The sequence below is a fragment of the Formica exsecta genome, unplaced genomic scaffold (genome assembly GCF_003651465.1).
Source record: "Formica exsecta isolate Colony F162 unplaced genomic scaffold, ASM365146v1 scaffold229, whole genome shotgun sequence".
Lineage (NCBI taxonomy): Eukaryota > Metazoa > Arthropoda > Insecta > Hymenoptera > Formicidae > Formica > Formica exsecta.
The window spans coordinates 442,181-460,058 of NW_021849582.1; the positions used below are offsets into that span (position 1 = coordinate 442,181).

Here is a 17,878-nt window from a genome sequence, read left to right on the forward strand (position 1 = left end):
CTTTCCCTTTTTCACCATCCCTCTCCCGGAGATACTCCCTCGCCCCATCTCCTCCATCTTAAAACGCATGACGGATGCGACCGCTCGATAGAGCTGCCTTCGAATCACGAATATCTCCGTCGCTCTCCGTCGTCGTTCCGTGAAATTTCCATTTGCCCGCCACGTCTAGCCCAAGTTCGAAGAAAATGTTAAATCGGCATGAATCTCTGTCTCTTTTTTATCATTTTCATTAAAACAGAGATATGTCACTATTTCGTATTATATATTTATATAATAAATAATATATGATAATATATAACAGACATATAATAAATATATGTATAATAATATACAATAAATAATACATTTATATAGTAAATAAAATTTATATATTTATTTAGGCATAATAACAGATTGTTATATGCAATAATGCACGGTTCATTTCCATATCAATATTATGTTAAATGATATATAAAACTATTTCGACTTTAATAAATTCCACGCTTAAAAAAATCCTTCAAAGCTAATTATAATATTATTTTTGTTAGCTTCAATCGTATAATTAATGTAAATGTTACTGCTATTCACCGTACATATGTATCCAAATATGTTACATGTTATTTAATATTTTTCTAAATTTACAATATAATTTTTGTCATAAATATTCATAAATAATTGTTTTCTCTTTTTTTGCTTCCTCGCATCTTGTCACTTATTATAATCCCTCACATATATCTATAATTAAAACTTGAGTGTAGTAATCGAGAATATCGAAATTTTCAAACGAGCAAAAAAAATGAAATATCCAAAAGATACCGCGATAAATTGAGAGCGCTGAAACGCGCTTATGCATCCGATACATCTGCATATATACATATATCGCGATTGCGATTAATTAAAAACTAGCAAGCTATATTATTCTCGCGAGGACGTTTTTGGTGGAAACGTAAGCTGATCGAATATTGGAACTCTGGTCCGGCAGCGGTAGCGAGCGGAACGCACGAAAAAGCTATCTGCGCGCGGCGTTAATGAATTGATTAAAACACAAAATGAATCACGGCCCGGTGAAACCCGCCACTAAAAACTCATTAAGCTAAAGATTCCAGCGATGATTTATCGTGGATTATTGTATCCACTACCTGCACCGTAGACACAGCATTAAGCCGCGCGCGATATAAATTAGCGGACGGATGATACCGCGTAGGAAAAACAATCGCCAATTGAGAGATCGAATAAATCGCCATTCGACTGTGTATGATAAAATGAATTTTTGAATATTAATTAGCTTTCTCTGACAAAAATGCTGATCATGAAAGTTTCTATTGAAAATTATAATCTTTATAATTGTAAAATAAATATTTATACACTATCTCGATGTATATATATACGCGGTAAATATTTTACTAATATTCTTTATTAAATATTATGGAACGCGATTAACGAAGCGCGCAACTGGTGGTAAAATATTTATCGATCGTTGCACTTCGGGGAATGTAAATTTTCAAATATAGAAATAAAAATTTAAAAGACACAAATATTAAAAATAAAATATTAACAAATTATTTGGTCAATATATTTATATACCTAAGTGTTTTTTAAAAACAGATTTTTTACTTTTTTCTCATAATTTATATAATTGCGAACTGCGGAATATGTAGATATATTCTCGTCGAGAATATAAATATTAACCTTTTTTATGTCAACTAACACAATAAATATGGATCTTTTATTCGATTATTACTGCTGGAGAGTACAACGATTATATTTATATTACTACCGATACAGACATAACGCGATCTTTTATTGCTGCGATAATAAATGTTTTCCGCGAAGAAAGAACACTTGTATAGCTGTATCTTGAGCAATGACGCATAACCGTATTTTATTGAGATGCATCGCGATTGTAAGCATACATATAGCATACATATTCGCTTTGTTCCATTGCTCCTTGATCATATCATTATGATTTACACTTTACTTTAAATTAATTCATCTAATTAAATCGTCTATGTAATTATTTTATATTTTATCATAATTAAATTTTTAATTGTCTAATGTGTGTAACATCATTATTTTTACGCAACGTATCATCTATAAAATTATATTCACAAGTTAATTAATTTATATATCGTTTTTTTTTTAAATAGAACTGGAAAATATACCTATATAGTTTTTATAAAAAAAAATATAGTAGTAGTAAAACGTACCACATCTCGGGATTTTATTTAATAATTTTAGGTATGCAAAACTGCTTTATATTATATCCCCTTACAGTTAATTGGAATTGGTGGTGGTCAGAACATGTGTTGGAATGCACAATCGAGCTCCTATTAAACGCAGCCGGCCAATAAATCCCCGTCGTTTCTTCGCACACCCGAAACACGGGTGCGGCTTAGAAAAATCGCGGCTTATTTCGTTTTGCACGGATGCAACCCCGTCCTGTCGGAGAAAGAGACGGTGACCTCCGCGCCAGGTATATATCCGTTAAACGACTCGTTAATTGTATTTTTAGGGGCTTCCTGCGAGAGGTCTCAGTTCCTAATTTACCGACTCGGCCGTTTGGTTTATAGGGGCCCCGATGTACCGTTTATAGTATAACCGACACCACACCTCGTTAAATCAAAGGACCGGAATATGCTTATAGCTCTACGTTCACCAAGAATTATAACCATAGGAAAGAAGCGTCTCCTCTCCTTCTGCGCCTCGGTCGAACCCAAAACGCAGACACTATTTTCATTTTCTCCGTAACGAGTCTGAACATCGATTTTATACCGTTCAGTATTGTCTCGGTTAACGACATACCTTGGTAACGAGATCTTCGATCAAAAGCGATAATCGCGTAGTACAATTTTGAGGAAGCAATTCGTAAAAGTCCCAAAAATTTCTATATCGCTTTAATCGTGTATTTAAGTCGTAATTTAATAAATATATGTATGTCAAAATTACATAAAACTGCGCGTAAAATATCTCAAAATCTAAATGTGCAAATATATATATATATATATCTTTCTCGACAAGCTGTAAAGATGAATTTTATATAAATATTATTCAGAATGTATCTTAGATTTGTAAAAATTGCAGACTTATTTAAAATTCGTATTTTCGAATGACGAGAGAAATTCATGCTCGCCTATTTAATGACTTAATTATTTTTTATTTTAATTAAAGAATATATTCTTGATTTTTTTATTAAAGTACGAAAAACTTCGAGTATTTTGTTTAAGATACAAATATCCTAAAAGTGTGCTCTGACTTTATCAGATCACCCTGTACAGAAGTTCGCGAGCCAGGAGGACGACTGGACGCAATAGAAGCAGCCCGAAGAAGAAAAAGAAAAAGGCGACGCAAAGAGGGACGATGGGGGCGACGGGTGCAACAGGGCTGAGGAGGGTGGGAGGGAGGGAGGGCGTCAGCCATATGGACTTATCCAGCAACGTAGCCCGAAAATAATAAATCTCTGAGCGTGCTGCGGGATTATTAAAAGAGTCCCTAGCTCGTTCCCCTTCGGGAGTGGAGAGCGTGGTGAAAGAGAAACAAAACGCATTAGCGTTTCTTAATGAAGCTGAGGGATACGAACGAGCCGAGAGGCAACGAACGAACTGTGCAAACGGCAACCACGGAACGGACGGACGGATGGACGGACGGGACGTACGAACGGATGGACGAAGGGATAGACGGACGGATGGACAGTCCGACGTTCAGAACTAATTGGAGCCACGAGATATTAGGAGAGCCGAAGAAGGACAGAGCGGCGCGTTTGCGGAAGGAAGACGGAGAAGTGCAAGCAGCGACGACGTGGACAGCGAGAGAAAGGGTTGGGGGGTTAAAAGAAAGAAGGTGTTCGCGAGAATATACTTAGATGGGTGTACGCGGATCAACCCACCGATGTCCACATTAACAGCTAGTTTGTTCACGTTACGAGTTTGTTTAACGATATTGCATCGAGACGCTTGGCACAAACGGTATCCTCGGGTTAAATGATGTTCGAATGAGCCGCGATGTTCATTTGCCCGGATTTTGTATACTAATGCTCAGAATGCGATAGAATACGTAACATCAAATTCAAAGCTTGTCTGAAGACGCGCGGATTCTAATTCGGCACTCTAACAATAAGTGTCACGATTTATAAGTAATTGATTAATTCAATGATTGATTTCGGATTGGAATAAATCAAAACGAAGGATAAAGTGAACAGATTTGACTGGTTATTTTGAACAATATTGCTAAACAAAATTATTAAACAAATTATTAAATATTGTGTATGTATGATTTAAGAAAATTAATCGCTCCTCTTTTTACGATTCTTTATTATTTAAAATATATATGTATAAAAAGGTTCATTCTCTCTATTAAAAAAAAAATCACTACATCTATAGATTAGAAAAAGATAGTAAACTTCATAAAAAAATGCCATAATTGAAAATGATATACAAGATTCCACATAAATTTCAGATTTTTTTTTATCGTCATAATGTTCTGCCACGAAACCGTTGAAGATGTGAAACATTAGAAAGTGGAAAACGTTCATTACATTCTCGTAATAATCAACGGCGTGGAGGCCAAAGAGACAAAGACGACTATCATTACAAAGTGTAAGTTGACAACGAAAACGATCGCCCTGTCTCTACTGGGAAACAGCCTATGATGATATTTTAATACCTATTTTTACGCCCTCACAAATTATAGTGATCTCGGGTTACGACAAAAGCGGAATTAGCATGCCTTTATGATAAAATCCGTGCCCTCGTATCATTATCGAATTATGCTGCGCTGAAGATCGTAATCGAACTAAAACGATTCGCCTAGGAGAGTAACCCTACATCGTAACGGTATTTGTCTTTTTTTCTTTTTTTGCGATAAGGAGATGCAGGTGGATCTTCTTCTACTTTCTAAGCAAAACCTATATATCAGAAAACAGACAAAACGATCGAAATGAATAAAATTTGTTAAATAAATCTGAATAAAACAACCAAAGAAGAGAATAATACGATATATCACGTCACTTCTCTTGCATTTAATGATATCTAACACTTCTATTTATTGCGAATAAATAAAGCAATAGTAAAGAGAAAAGAGAGAGAGAGAGAGTAAAATTTAATTCAAGATTGTTTGCATTAAATAAATATTGTGAATATAAGAAATTAGAACAATATTTTTAAAAATCTAAAAAGAATCTTAAAGAAAATGAAGTATTTATTGTGAAATTGATGATTAATAATGTAATATTCTCACAAAATATCGCGAAAAAATTGGCTAAAGGTTTTTTCTAACCCGATAGAGCAATAGATACTCTATTTTGAAGCGACATTGAAAACATTGTGAACATCAATGTACTCGGTCAGGAGGTCCACGCTGTTCATCACTTGAAAACGTATATTCCTTCAATTTTCTAGTCGAGTAAGCGACGTTTGAAGGGCCCTTGTGCGTCTGGCAAAGCGTGCACTATCCTGTTACGCGATCTCTCCCAGCCCGCAATCAAAATTCAAATCACACTTTTACAGCTGAACATAAAATCAATATTCGCCCTTTTGGACGCGCCCCTAAATTCCGTCGAAAACAAATCAATGTTCTTTTGACAGTTAAAGTCGACGTTTCAATACTATAAGTCGAAAAACATCTCACCTCTCTCGATCCTACGATAATTTCTTTATTTTTAATTATGATATTTTTATCTGAATACATAATTATCAATATTAAAACATTCCAAAAAATGGCGCGTACTACCATTAAAATAGAGCGGCTCATAAATTATTCATTAAATTATGAATTATTAAAAAGATATAATTTGAAAAAATAAATAAGCATATTGAGATATATTTTCTATTTTAATTGATGTATTCAATCTTTTATAAAAAATATTAATTCATATATAAATATATATTGAAAATGTATCAGAAAAGTTATGTATATAATGTTATAATTCACGATACATTTTTGATATATGATACACTTATTCATATTTCTATCGCGCGCTAAAATATTTCATATATCATAATAACCGTGAAACAGATCATTGTACACGCTGGCATGTACCTGTTGGCACGAAAAAATAGATCGCCTGATGCGTTGCAGAGTCCAAAGTGTAGCAAAAGGAAAAGAAGTTTCTTAGGCATCCGGAATAGTGCCCTTATAAATGGTTTTTCTATATTGCCTCGTGTCTGGTTCACGTTGGACATGGACATGGGTTACCGGTTCATTTAAATAAGTTAAGGGTCTCGCTTAGTGCCTTAGCGGGTCCATTACAGCTGGGCAAAAGCGGCTAATTACTTGCCTGACGTGAGTTATAAACCCCTCTTCGGCCATCGCTCCCTCCTTTGAATATTTTTAACCGGTATCTCGATTTTTACAATGAAAACGTCGTGCGTCTGCGTTCCAGAATTTTACAGCGTTGCGAGTCGACCTCAATGTGTACATATATATCACTGTACTCATCGCGTACACAAGGTACATCACACGCGCTTTCAAAAATTGTAACTGTGAACAGCGATTTTTTTTTATTACGACATGATGTCCAAGATAATCTCATAATGTCCATTCTTGTCTTAATTAAAAAAAATTAGCTTCTTACATTTACCATTTTTTAAATAAATAATTATAAAAGTAAAATTTCTATATCTCTTGTATTTTATATCGAGAAATATATACGAAGTATCGAATTAATACGCCTGCCTCCGCCGATCGTAATGATGTTTCTCAAACGCGGCGAATTAAATGCCAATTTCTGAAACACGTTGCGAAGCGCGATAAAGTAACGGCTGACAGTTGAAATTTCATAACAAACGATCGCGAAGGCGGTACCTTTTGGACAGAAAATTAATCTAGTTTGTCATAACGTGGGCGGGTTAGTTCAAAGTGCCGCTAATGAGAAAAAGGCCGACCCGCGTCTTTCTTATTTGTCAATGGGATCATCGTACCCATGAATCACAGCCGGGAGACGCTCGCCTCGAATCTCGCATGCTGTAGGTGGAATTCGCTCGAGAGAGGACGGACGATATGGCACATGACATTTTATTTTTGCACGATTAACAGCGTGCATTAACAGAACTGCATAGGTAATAAAATTATTTTCTTGTGTTTTAATTAAAAATATATAATGCTTCCTCTCTTAAGAATGTTTTGGCTACAGAATAGTAGCAAAAAGTTTTATATCTAAAAAAAAAAAAAAAAACACATTTTTTACGTTTTTACGGTTATAAATGTTCTTTTCTTATCAAATTTGTCAATAAGTGCTACAATACGCGATTTTCTTTAATAAGTATCATACTAACTTTAAACTTAAATAATTTCCTAACCGTTAAAAGAATTGTACTCAGATTTTGCACAGATACTCAGAAGAAATAGTAGAACAGTCTACGAAATTTTCATGCCTTTATCAATGTTTTGACATTTACATCCTTAAAAATGTGATAATACTAAATATTTATAGATTATAAAATTGACAATGATAATGTTCCGTTTTACTATACAGGGTGTTTCATAAATGATGAACAAAACTTCAGTAATGAATTCCTAATGTTTAGAGAAGAAAAAAAATTATATCAACATAAGTCCGGAAATGATTAGTTTCTGAATTATTAAAGTTGTGACACAATTCTCGTCACATCGTCTTAGAGGAAATGTTCAATATGTCCACCTCCTATCTCAATACAAGCCTTAGCTCGTCTGATTAAGTCTCGAATATACTCCCAAATTCCTGGCGTGGCGCGTTAGATGATACTAAATTTAAAAGTATGCTTCAGCATTCTTGACACACGTACGGCAGAGTGTTCGTGTATACATGAAATAAAATATTGATTGTAAACACTGGGAATCAAAACAAGAATAATACACCGCAATAACGTAAATATACGCCGGCGATCGCTTGAAAAACATCGTTGATGGCTTTAAACGGGCCTCTAAGACGATATGATGAGAATTGTGACAAAAACTTTAATAACTCAAAAACTAATCATTTCCGGACCTACGTTGATATAACTTTTTTTTCTTCTCTAAGCATCAGGAATTCATTACTGAAGTTTTGCCCAGCATTTATGATTATGTATATGTATATGCATACAGCCTTTGCCATTTTATCTAATAATCTAATAATGTAATTATATATTTAGAACAAACAGGAATAACAGGGCTTTTAATTTGAAATTTAGTCGACCATTCAGTAAAATAGATTTATATATGCATTAATTCGGGATTAATAAGTAATCACGAACTGACGAGAGTAATAAATAGAAATGTAAGCAAAGAGGATATTTATGTTTCTGTGAGTGAATAGTAGTAACCTTTATAATTATAATATAATACGATATACATATATTGTTATTAATCATACTCTAAAATATAATATGTATTGCTATTAATTATACTTTATTATAGTGCGCATACGTATATAAATATTGTTATATTACTTTACTCGCTGTGTTGATTCGCACTCCATATGTACAAACAAGCAAATTTTACTCGGTACACACGATAATGTTTGATTAAATAACCGAGTTTTAATCACACAATTAATCAGATAATATATATCGTAAATATTCGATATAATATATCATCACCATAATATTATTATAACATCATAAACTCTCTTTTCCCATACGTCTTATAGATACATCGTAATTTTTCCGTGTTCAGTGATAGAGTCGTATTTCCTTTAGAGGCAAAGGTTCAATTTTGTGTGCAGTGGCCCTAAAAGGGCCTACGGGACTGGTTAGCTTTGGTTAGTGGTCCTGGAGCGACGCGAACGACACGAGCGGCTGACGAGATAGACAGACACTAGGGAGGGAGTCTATTTCATGGTTAATTTGGCTAACTCGATTTCACCACCACCAACGTGACCAGCCCACCACCACCCTCGAAAGACCAGGGCCACTAAACTACATATAGGGTGAATTCGACGGTCACCCTCCCGTTAACGCATTGCTCGCGAATTTTTGTCTACGAGAACGATCGGGGATTGCGCAGGTTACACGGGTGATTGCAAAAGTAATTTGCGACTATGTGCACGACTTTTGACGGTATTTCAATGACGTAAGTATGGAATAATGAAAGTTACTTCGTGTATGTGCGAGCTCATTTATATCTTTGAATAAGAACATGTTACTATTCAATCAAGAAGACGTTATCGTTACGACTATAAATTACATATAGAGTATATGAATTTTTTAAAGCTACAATTTTTAACAAAACATTTTAAGAAAAACATGATTTACGAAAAACACGCAAGAAAAATCGCTGCTTTTTTATTTGTGTAAAATGATGTTGATGAAAACTGAGCTGTAATAAAAGATAGCACGGCATTTTACAATTTTATTTGTACCGAAGGTAGATAACAACGACCGACGCACTTCCAATAAATTGCAATTGATGGTAAGCAATAAATGCGAAACAGTAGATCTAATAGAAATCCCATTGTGTGTATGTGTATATTGCGCGTATGCGAATGCGATGGAGAATATATCGTTAAAATATTTAAACTCTATGAACAGTTATCCATGTGCAGAAATAATCAAGAAATACTCGAAAATAAATATGCTTTCCCGTTCTCATAATATCTCAATAAAAGTGCAAGATAAAAAATAATAATAATGTGTAAAACATAGTAAAATATTCAACATCCATCCATTATGCAAATTAATTAAATTCTCGGGTGAAATAAATTTGATCCAAAAATTCAAACAAGATAATTCACATGTCAAAACAAAAAAGAAAAATATACGAAATATATAATAACAATGTCGCTGAAAAAAAATTTTTTGTCTCTATGTGTTAACAGTAAAATAGAAAAATCCTTTGTTATTACACGAACTGCATTCTTGTATATGTGCTATTTTCCGAGCCGAGGAAAAAAAACGCCAGGCACACAATGCACGAGTATCAGGAACTCGCTTTTACGCGGTGTAAGACGACAAAGAGACACCTTAAGCACTGGTTTATTTCGCAAACCGCCGGGATATCTTTCCGCAGTTTGAAGCACGCGGACCGCCGTCTGTCTCTCTGACAAGCACGCCACCGTTATCTATGTAGTTCTACCGGTCCGCGTTCTCACATCTGCGACAAAGAGAAAAGCGCGCGCATATACGGCGAAGAAAATTTCAGGGAGAAGAATTAGACGCAAATATTAGTTGTGAACGGCGGACCAGTTATTATTTCTATTTCTCTCTGTACCCGCAAATGCCACTCGCTACGCTGTCTTTCGCAAAAAGCCGGAACAAAAGAGCGTGTCATCGCGGTGTGTGTGTATGTGTGTGTGTGTGTGTGTGTGTGTTCTATCCCTGATTCCTCAAACTCTCATTCTCCCTACCTCTAATCTAACCCGGTCCCCGGATCCCCCTTACCACCCTCGCCTCCACCGTTCTCCTTTTTTTTTTTAAGCTCGAGTCTTAATTACTGGAAGCAGAACGCGGGTTAAGGACTAAAACACAAACCGACGTCGGCTGACTGATCATGGCACGTCACAACTGACGGCCATACCAAATGAAAACAGTCTAGAAAAATTATTATCGCGGAAGATACGTGGCACCTGCTATCTCCCTTCCTCCCCTTGCTACATCTCCCCCTTCGCATTTCTACTTCTTTATTTCGGGCATTCTCCTTCGCACCCTTTCCTCCCTGTTTTTCATTGTTCCAGAATCTCGCCGAAATCCTATCAGATTTTCAAGGTTTCCTGCATCGTGATAAGTGTCTGCAAGGATATTCCAGGAATCGCGTACAATTTTTTCTTCGACTACAGATATGTTAAGATTTAAAAAATCATGATTATTTCAAAGTTTAAAATAATTGTCAATTATAATTTTGATTAGAATTTACAAATTCTTTAATTGAAGTACTGCACAAATTCAAATATGGAAACCTGAATTTAGATATCAACTACGCTCGAGTCTACATCGTTTTAATGTATATCCTTTCTAATTATAATAAATAATAATTAATATCCGTTTTAAAATAAAGACTACAATTTCTTAAAATCTCAAAGTTGCATGCTTTTTGGCAATCATTCAATAATGGATCCATTGTAATCTAACGGCTTTTCGTAAACTTTCAAGAATCGATGGAAAACATGCTTTCGAGTAAAAGATATAAAATATCTGTTCCTTGCAGTTACATACAATGTCTTGGTATCGCAAGGGTTATCGCGGCACTGCAGGGTAAAACGTCGCGCACCCGAATATCGTCGTCTGTATTATGCAGAAATGCGTCGTGCGACACGCGCGGCATGTAGACACGTACGAACAAAGTACCGTGGCCCTTTGTGCAGTGCCAGGGGTGACAATGGGCCTCGCTCTCAGCATTGTCACGTGGGTTAACCAACGTTTTCGAGGGGGCTATCGCCGATGTTTGGCATCGTCCTGCTCGCCGACAGCCACCGTCTTTTATTCAACCCGAGTACGCCCCGCGAATCGCGGCGGAACTGTAATTGCAGCGTATTAGATACACACTTTTACATGATTAACACGCGCCGCCATAGTAAAGCGGCTACCTCGACTGTTTCCCGCTACAATTGCCTCGCGTTCGATTCCGTGTATTTGAACAGACGAAGGTTCACCGGTCAATGCTCTATTTACATATTCTATCGAGACGAGAAACAAATGGTTTGAGGCTAATAATTTTTGAAGATCTGTCAGTCAGAGAATAAAGAGATATTAAAAGTAATCCTACTTCTACGTGTGTATCGTACTTTAGATAATATATAGAATCTAAAATATTATAACTAACAAATATTTTTCTCGAAGAAATCATATTTCAGAACCTTTTGGTAGTTAGGGGGGAAGATTTGGGATTTATCCTAAGTTTATCGATGATTCGTTTCCACGAAGCTATTTCGTAAATTGAAATAGACTTGGTTTAAAAATAGTTTTCGGATTTCATATACACATATAATAACGGAGACCTGATTTTATCATAAACGTTATAATTCATGTTTGTTGAAAATATGATTAATCATTATTTGTACAATTTATATATATTTTAACCGTTATCAATAAAATAAAAATTTTTTAATATAAATATTTTAAACTCCAACGTGTTAACGAGAATATTATCATAAATACGTTTCACGTTACATAATACAGTTTCCTCGACACGATATGATAATATCGATTTACGATTAGCATTAAATATCAGTATTACGATATGAGCATAATAATAAAGTGTAACATTTTTTTTTTTTTAAATACAAAACAATCGCATCGAGTAAACAATGATATCAACCATACAATTCTTTTTTTTTTTTTTTTGCCATTACGACCGATCACGACTTCTCGATTCTCCGTGATGACGACCGTCTCCGCGCGAAATGAAATCGAAACGCAATTTGTCGTTCCCCATGCCGCCCCCTCGCGTTGCCCTCGCCGTGTATCTCCCTCGCAAAACCATCACGCGATTACGCTAATTCGGGTATCATTTATTTTTCGTTCACCCTTCTTCTTCTTTCTTCTTCCGCCCTCCCTATCGTCGCGCAAACGAAGCTCTACCCCCGTCAACGAGGACGCACACGAATCTGCCAACTTTGAAGTGCCGGTGGGTTTTTGATGTAGCCACCAACTGTTCCCGCCATGCAAAATAGTGAATCACGCATTAAGCGCAGATAAAGCGACAAATAACTCGAGTATATTGGACAGATAGATAGAGGATCGTAACGCTCGGTTACATCGAAAGCGAAACCGGCGTGCGCTGACACCCTAGAGAAAAATCTTTTCTTTCGTTAAATCGAGCGGGCAAGATCAGAAGATTCGCGACGAAAATAATATTCTCATTTAGCCAAACGATTCAGTATTATCTGAAACTATTCTATCAACAATTATTCGCTCGCGAGTTTAAAAGCGCAGTATTTCTTTTCACACTTTTTAAAATAAAATTTTGCTCGTTCTCAAAAACTACGAGAAATTTTAAAATGTTAACTGAAGTTTGTGCGCGCTAGAAAACTTGTACTTTTACAAAGTACGGAAACGCGCAATCTCTTAATAAAACGTATTTTTTGTATTGTTCCCGATTTCTCGAAACTTTTGCTTTCGTAAATACAAATAGAATTAATTATAAAACGATACTTTTTGTACAATCTTTGCATCAAAAGAAATAATTTTTTTCTAATCACGGCGGGATAAAATAACGCGGCTATTAACGTGATCGTATCCGATCAAATACCCGCATACTCGCGATATCGCGAGACGTCACATCGTTCGTTGAACGCGTGGTTTCATAGTTACCCTGTCAATGCGTCAATCCGCGGTGAGACTTGCGGAAAGCGAGAGGGGAAAGGGGGAGCGCGAAAGACATGAGAGTGATCTTCGGCAAAGATGGCACGTGAGAGCGAAGTATTAATCCTCCTGCGTGGCGGGTACGACCCTTGTTATTTCAGCCAAAGACACAACCCGCCACTCAGCTTTGCCACGTGACCGGATCATACTTTATTGGAAAATGTGCAAATACTCGTCACTCCCGCACCGCGCGTTCCCGCATTTCGACGACTTTCTTTCTATATCGCGCATTATTATTTCCCCCATATTTTTCGGCTACGAAGCTTTTTCAATACCCGACAATTTTATAACGACGAACCTGGTCCAATGAAGCAACGTTTTGATGTATTTTGTTTTGTCAAACCTGTATTTCCTGTATGTAAACAAAAAAAAAACGATAAAACAAAACGGTAAAACTGAATTTCAACAGTAATTATTTTTATATAGAATAGAAACGATATTCCCCCTCTATTTGATAAACCAGTATAGTAGCTGCACGTATAAATCACCATTTCAAAATATCATAATTTTAAACATTTTATGTTATTCTACTCATTATGTGAGAAATAATTTATCTCGAACATATATAAATACGATGTATTTTACACGACATTTCTTTCATTAGTATAATAATTATCAGTAACTATATGAAATAACGATAGAATTGTAGGAATTCGTATAACAAAGTTTAATCGTGCCAGCGCATACTATAATATATCAGGTGATTGCATAAGTTCGTGCCCGATTTAAATATAAACTTCAATAGATTATATTTTAGAGATAACACTTTTATTAATCAATTATATAGTCTCCATTCTTTTCTACAATGGTTTTCCAACGATCTACAAGCTTGTCGATTCCATTTTTGAAGAAAGAACTTGGTTTTTCTTGAAAAAAGTTTGTAAGGTGGTTTTCGACCATCTATGAAAATCGGGCACGAACTTATGCAATCATCCAATATATATATATATATATGAAAAATATAAAAGAAAATATGAAAACCTGAGAGTTCATCGTTATATACCGTACGCTTGCAATTGACATATAACGTTTCAACGACATGTAAATGCAATCTCGCACGATTTAAATAAATGATTGAAGTATCTAAAAAAGTATTGTCCCCCTAGGTTATCTGAGGAACAAATTAAAGCATCAGCAGATAAGGCTAAGACAACAAGTAGTAGTCGACCGTTACGGGATTGCCTTTCAGACAACATAGGCGAAGCTAGCGAACTCGGCTAACAACATAATTCAATACGGGGCTACTACCTAAACGTGTTTCCGCTATCCTCCATGCTCGAGAACTTACATTTCCTGCTGTTACTATGTGATTTCCGTGACCATCGCGAAGGGGAAAACTGATGCGCGCCATACCGTATCCAAAGTGCAGCGAGGATAGGCAGAGTTTTTTTTTACCCTATCGAAGACTTTTTACATCTCCTCGCCATTTGTGCATAAGTTTTTCTATGCCTCAACGGACGATTAATGTCGACTCCGTCAATCGTGACATATGTGATCGTCACCGGAACGTAATAATGCCCAAAGTGGTAAAATTTATACGGAATTTGATTATAAAAAAAAGCGCGTAAATTATTGCTTTACTAGTATTTTGAAAATTTCTAATAAAAAAAACTTAGAAAGAATTGTACTTGATGGATCGATGAATATCGATTATTGATTAATAATGGATTAAACTAGATGACTCACGCATCATCATTTCGAAAATCCAGACAAAAATGATGAAATATTTGTTATCAGACATAAAAATGTTACAAAAATGTTGTTGTAAATTTTTGCGCAAATTATTAAACAATAGGAAATAAATTGAGCGGTTTCCAATTGTGTAAACTGTGCAGAAAAATTAATTGTAAATAATTCTCGAATAAAATGACGATGCGGAGCAGATGCTAATGAAAAAATACGATTTCTGGACGAGTAGCCAAATGCGCGCTATTCATAAAATTAATAGATTCGATAACCTCCATCAATATTAGGCACGTGAGACGCGTTTAATATTAACAGATAATATTTGTCAATAAGAAAAAAGAGCTGCATTTTTCATATCTCCATATTTTTAAATAGAACTGCATTTATAACTTCGTCTATATTTTTAAAGATCCATATATTATATTTTTCACACACATTCGCTGTCTTCGGATCTCCAAGAGAATTAAACGTTTCGTAGAACTCGATAGTTATCCACATTCGTATAAATATACATATAAGTCTCGTATGTACACACAGGAATTTTGCGTTTACGAGTACTCCTCCCCTTCGCCTAGATAACGATAAGGTTCCTGCAGCACGTAGGACTCCTGCTCTAGGGCCCGTACCGTACGACAACGATACGGCTTCGCGCGATCGCGTGCGGGTATTACTTAAAACCCACCGGCATCGTTTTTCAGCGCGAGTACACGCGCGTAATCGCGCAAACTCGTTCTACGCATCGCAAACGTCGGAACGTGGATCGGGCGTCGCTAATTTGCGTCGGTAATGATCACGTCTACGAGAGGGAGAATTAGCCGGCGGGAAGGGAGAAGAGTGAGGCGGGAAGGGAGAGGGATGGAGAAGGGTGTATCGTGACCAGAGCGCGGTGGCAGCACTCTTTCGATCCGTATCCGACGTCTGGTTGGCTAGTTTATGAATGGGGTGGATCCGCGCGTCGATCGTCGTGTACAATCGCGAAACAAGATTGATCTGTCCTCGGTGATCTACGATTATCGGAAACGCTCGCGGTAAATAGGGCCCGTTTAGCTCGCTTCGCTCGCGGCGGCGCGCGACCCGTTTCACGCCGATCGTATGCGGAAGTGATTAAGGCGGTTAAGGGAAGTATGCGGGAAGTTCAGCGACTGGTAACGCGGCTTTTTTTTTATACGCTTTTTTCGATAGTACAATGAATTATTAAGAGAAGAATCTCTGTGCGCGATTATGTGCGCGTGAGAGGCATACAATAATTTACAAAGCGAATAATACTTTCTACTTGTCTTTTTTAAATTATTAGGCACTATTGCGTATGAATATACAATTGCGTGAAACAAATTTCATAAATATTTAATTGCGAAAATAATTGGCGCTTTAATTTTAACACTTACCTGCCAGGCGTTGGAGTCCAGAGCGAGGTAAGACATGTTGTTAGTGTCCTCCGTGGTTGCAAAATTTCTAAAGTATCCAGGAACTCCTCGCCGATCGGCACGCTACCAAGATCCAGCTTGTCACTCACGTTCCGAGATGATCGGCAGACGACATCTTCCGTCGGCAGTTTCGTCAAGACGCAAGTTGAACTAAAAAAATTGTTAAAATATATGAGAATGAGAGAGAATGTTAGAACCGGAAATATTACATAAAAGTATCCAAAATATAATAAAGGTAAATTAAGTAAAAAATTAGCAGATGAATCCAATTAAAGTTAAAACATCGCGATTAGAGGAAGATATCATATAATTCAGCGATACAAATAATTGTGCTTTCTCTTATAATAAAAATATTAATAAAATAAATTCAAATGTCTACTGAAATAATTTTTGAATCTATAATTTTATTTATTTGTCATTACTACTCTTCAATTACGAAAGAAATACTATGTCTTTAATGGAAATTAAAAAAAAAAAAATGATTGAGTTTGAGAAGATCGTACGTAGTGAAAATATAAGTATATATGCTTCTCAAAAAAAGTTTCTACCAAGTTTCACATTATAATTTTAATCGTGCACGTACCGAAATCATGCGAGTCGCGAATATCAAGTAAGATTTGGCGAAAATTTTCTGCGATGAGTAACAAAAATGCGAATTACTTTCGTCAACCGGGATCCCTGGGGCGTCGCGTCAACGGATCGGGAACTTAGTTAAGCAAAGTTAAATACGGCTCCCCGAGGTGGCACGACCGCTTTTTAATTGCAAACACTTTCACAAAACGAGAAGATATCTCAAGACGCTCGGCAAGCGGAGATTATAGTCCTAGCTTCTTTCTCGCTCTCTATTGCTACAAAATCTCTAGAATCTATATAAATATCTGCACTTTCCAAAATATTTACAAGCACAATTCGGCACTTTGTAAAACTGTAGCTTACACTTAACATCAATTTATAAGCTCTCTCGTAACTTTGCCAGAATAGTTTGCAGAATTTTTTAAATATAAATATAGATTTAAATTTTATTGAAATTTAAATATAAGGCCAATGTGCTAAGATTTAAGAATTATTTAATATTTCAGGCAAAAAATGCGTTTCAAAGTTTCTAGCAAGTGAATAAAATAACAATAATCCCAGAATAATATTAATGCTAGATGTAATAAAAATCATATCGTTCCAATTTGAATACAAAAATAAATCAGAAATACATAAACTAATAAAATATAACCATTCAATTGCAGAAAGATTTATATTGGAGGGAAAAATTTATATATTCGGATGAACAATATTTCCATCACTCGATGAATTTAGTCAATAATGGTAGTGAAACTCTTCAGAGAATAATTTATTATTGGAATCTCATCAACGCTATATTCATAAAAGACTATTGAATGCAGTTACATCGGTCTCGCTTTCAAAATTAAAACACACGTAATAACACTACGCATCTTCCACCACAAATTTATATCCGTGATTCAGCGAACAAATCAAAGGACATCATTATTATTTAAACGCAGGAAATGTAACATATTTTCTGTATAG

General features: G+C 35.8%; 1 protein-coding gene across 2 annotated transcripts in view; it reads right to left on the reverse strand.

Annotated features, from left to right (window-relative positions):
• LOC115235652 (transcription factor AP-2-epsilon) overlaps window positions 1-16,409 on the reverse strand; it is a 227,574-nt gene extending 211,165 nt beyond the window's left edge. Inside the window, exon 1 of one of the 2 annotated variants that reach the window (XM_029807565.1) lies at window positions 16,301-16,409. In XM_029807565.1, coding sequence (XP_029663425.1) covers window positions 16,301-16,336 — 36 coding nt within the window. In that variant the 5' untranslated portion in view covers window positions 16,337-16,409. The remainder of the gene's footprint in view (window positions 1-16,300) is intronic. The other variant, XM_029807564.1, reaches the window with a different exon arrangement.
• Window positions 16,410-17,878: the final 1,469 nt, after the last annotated feature.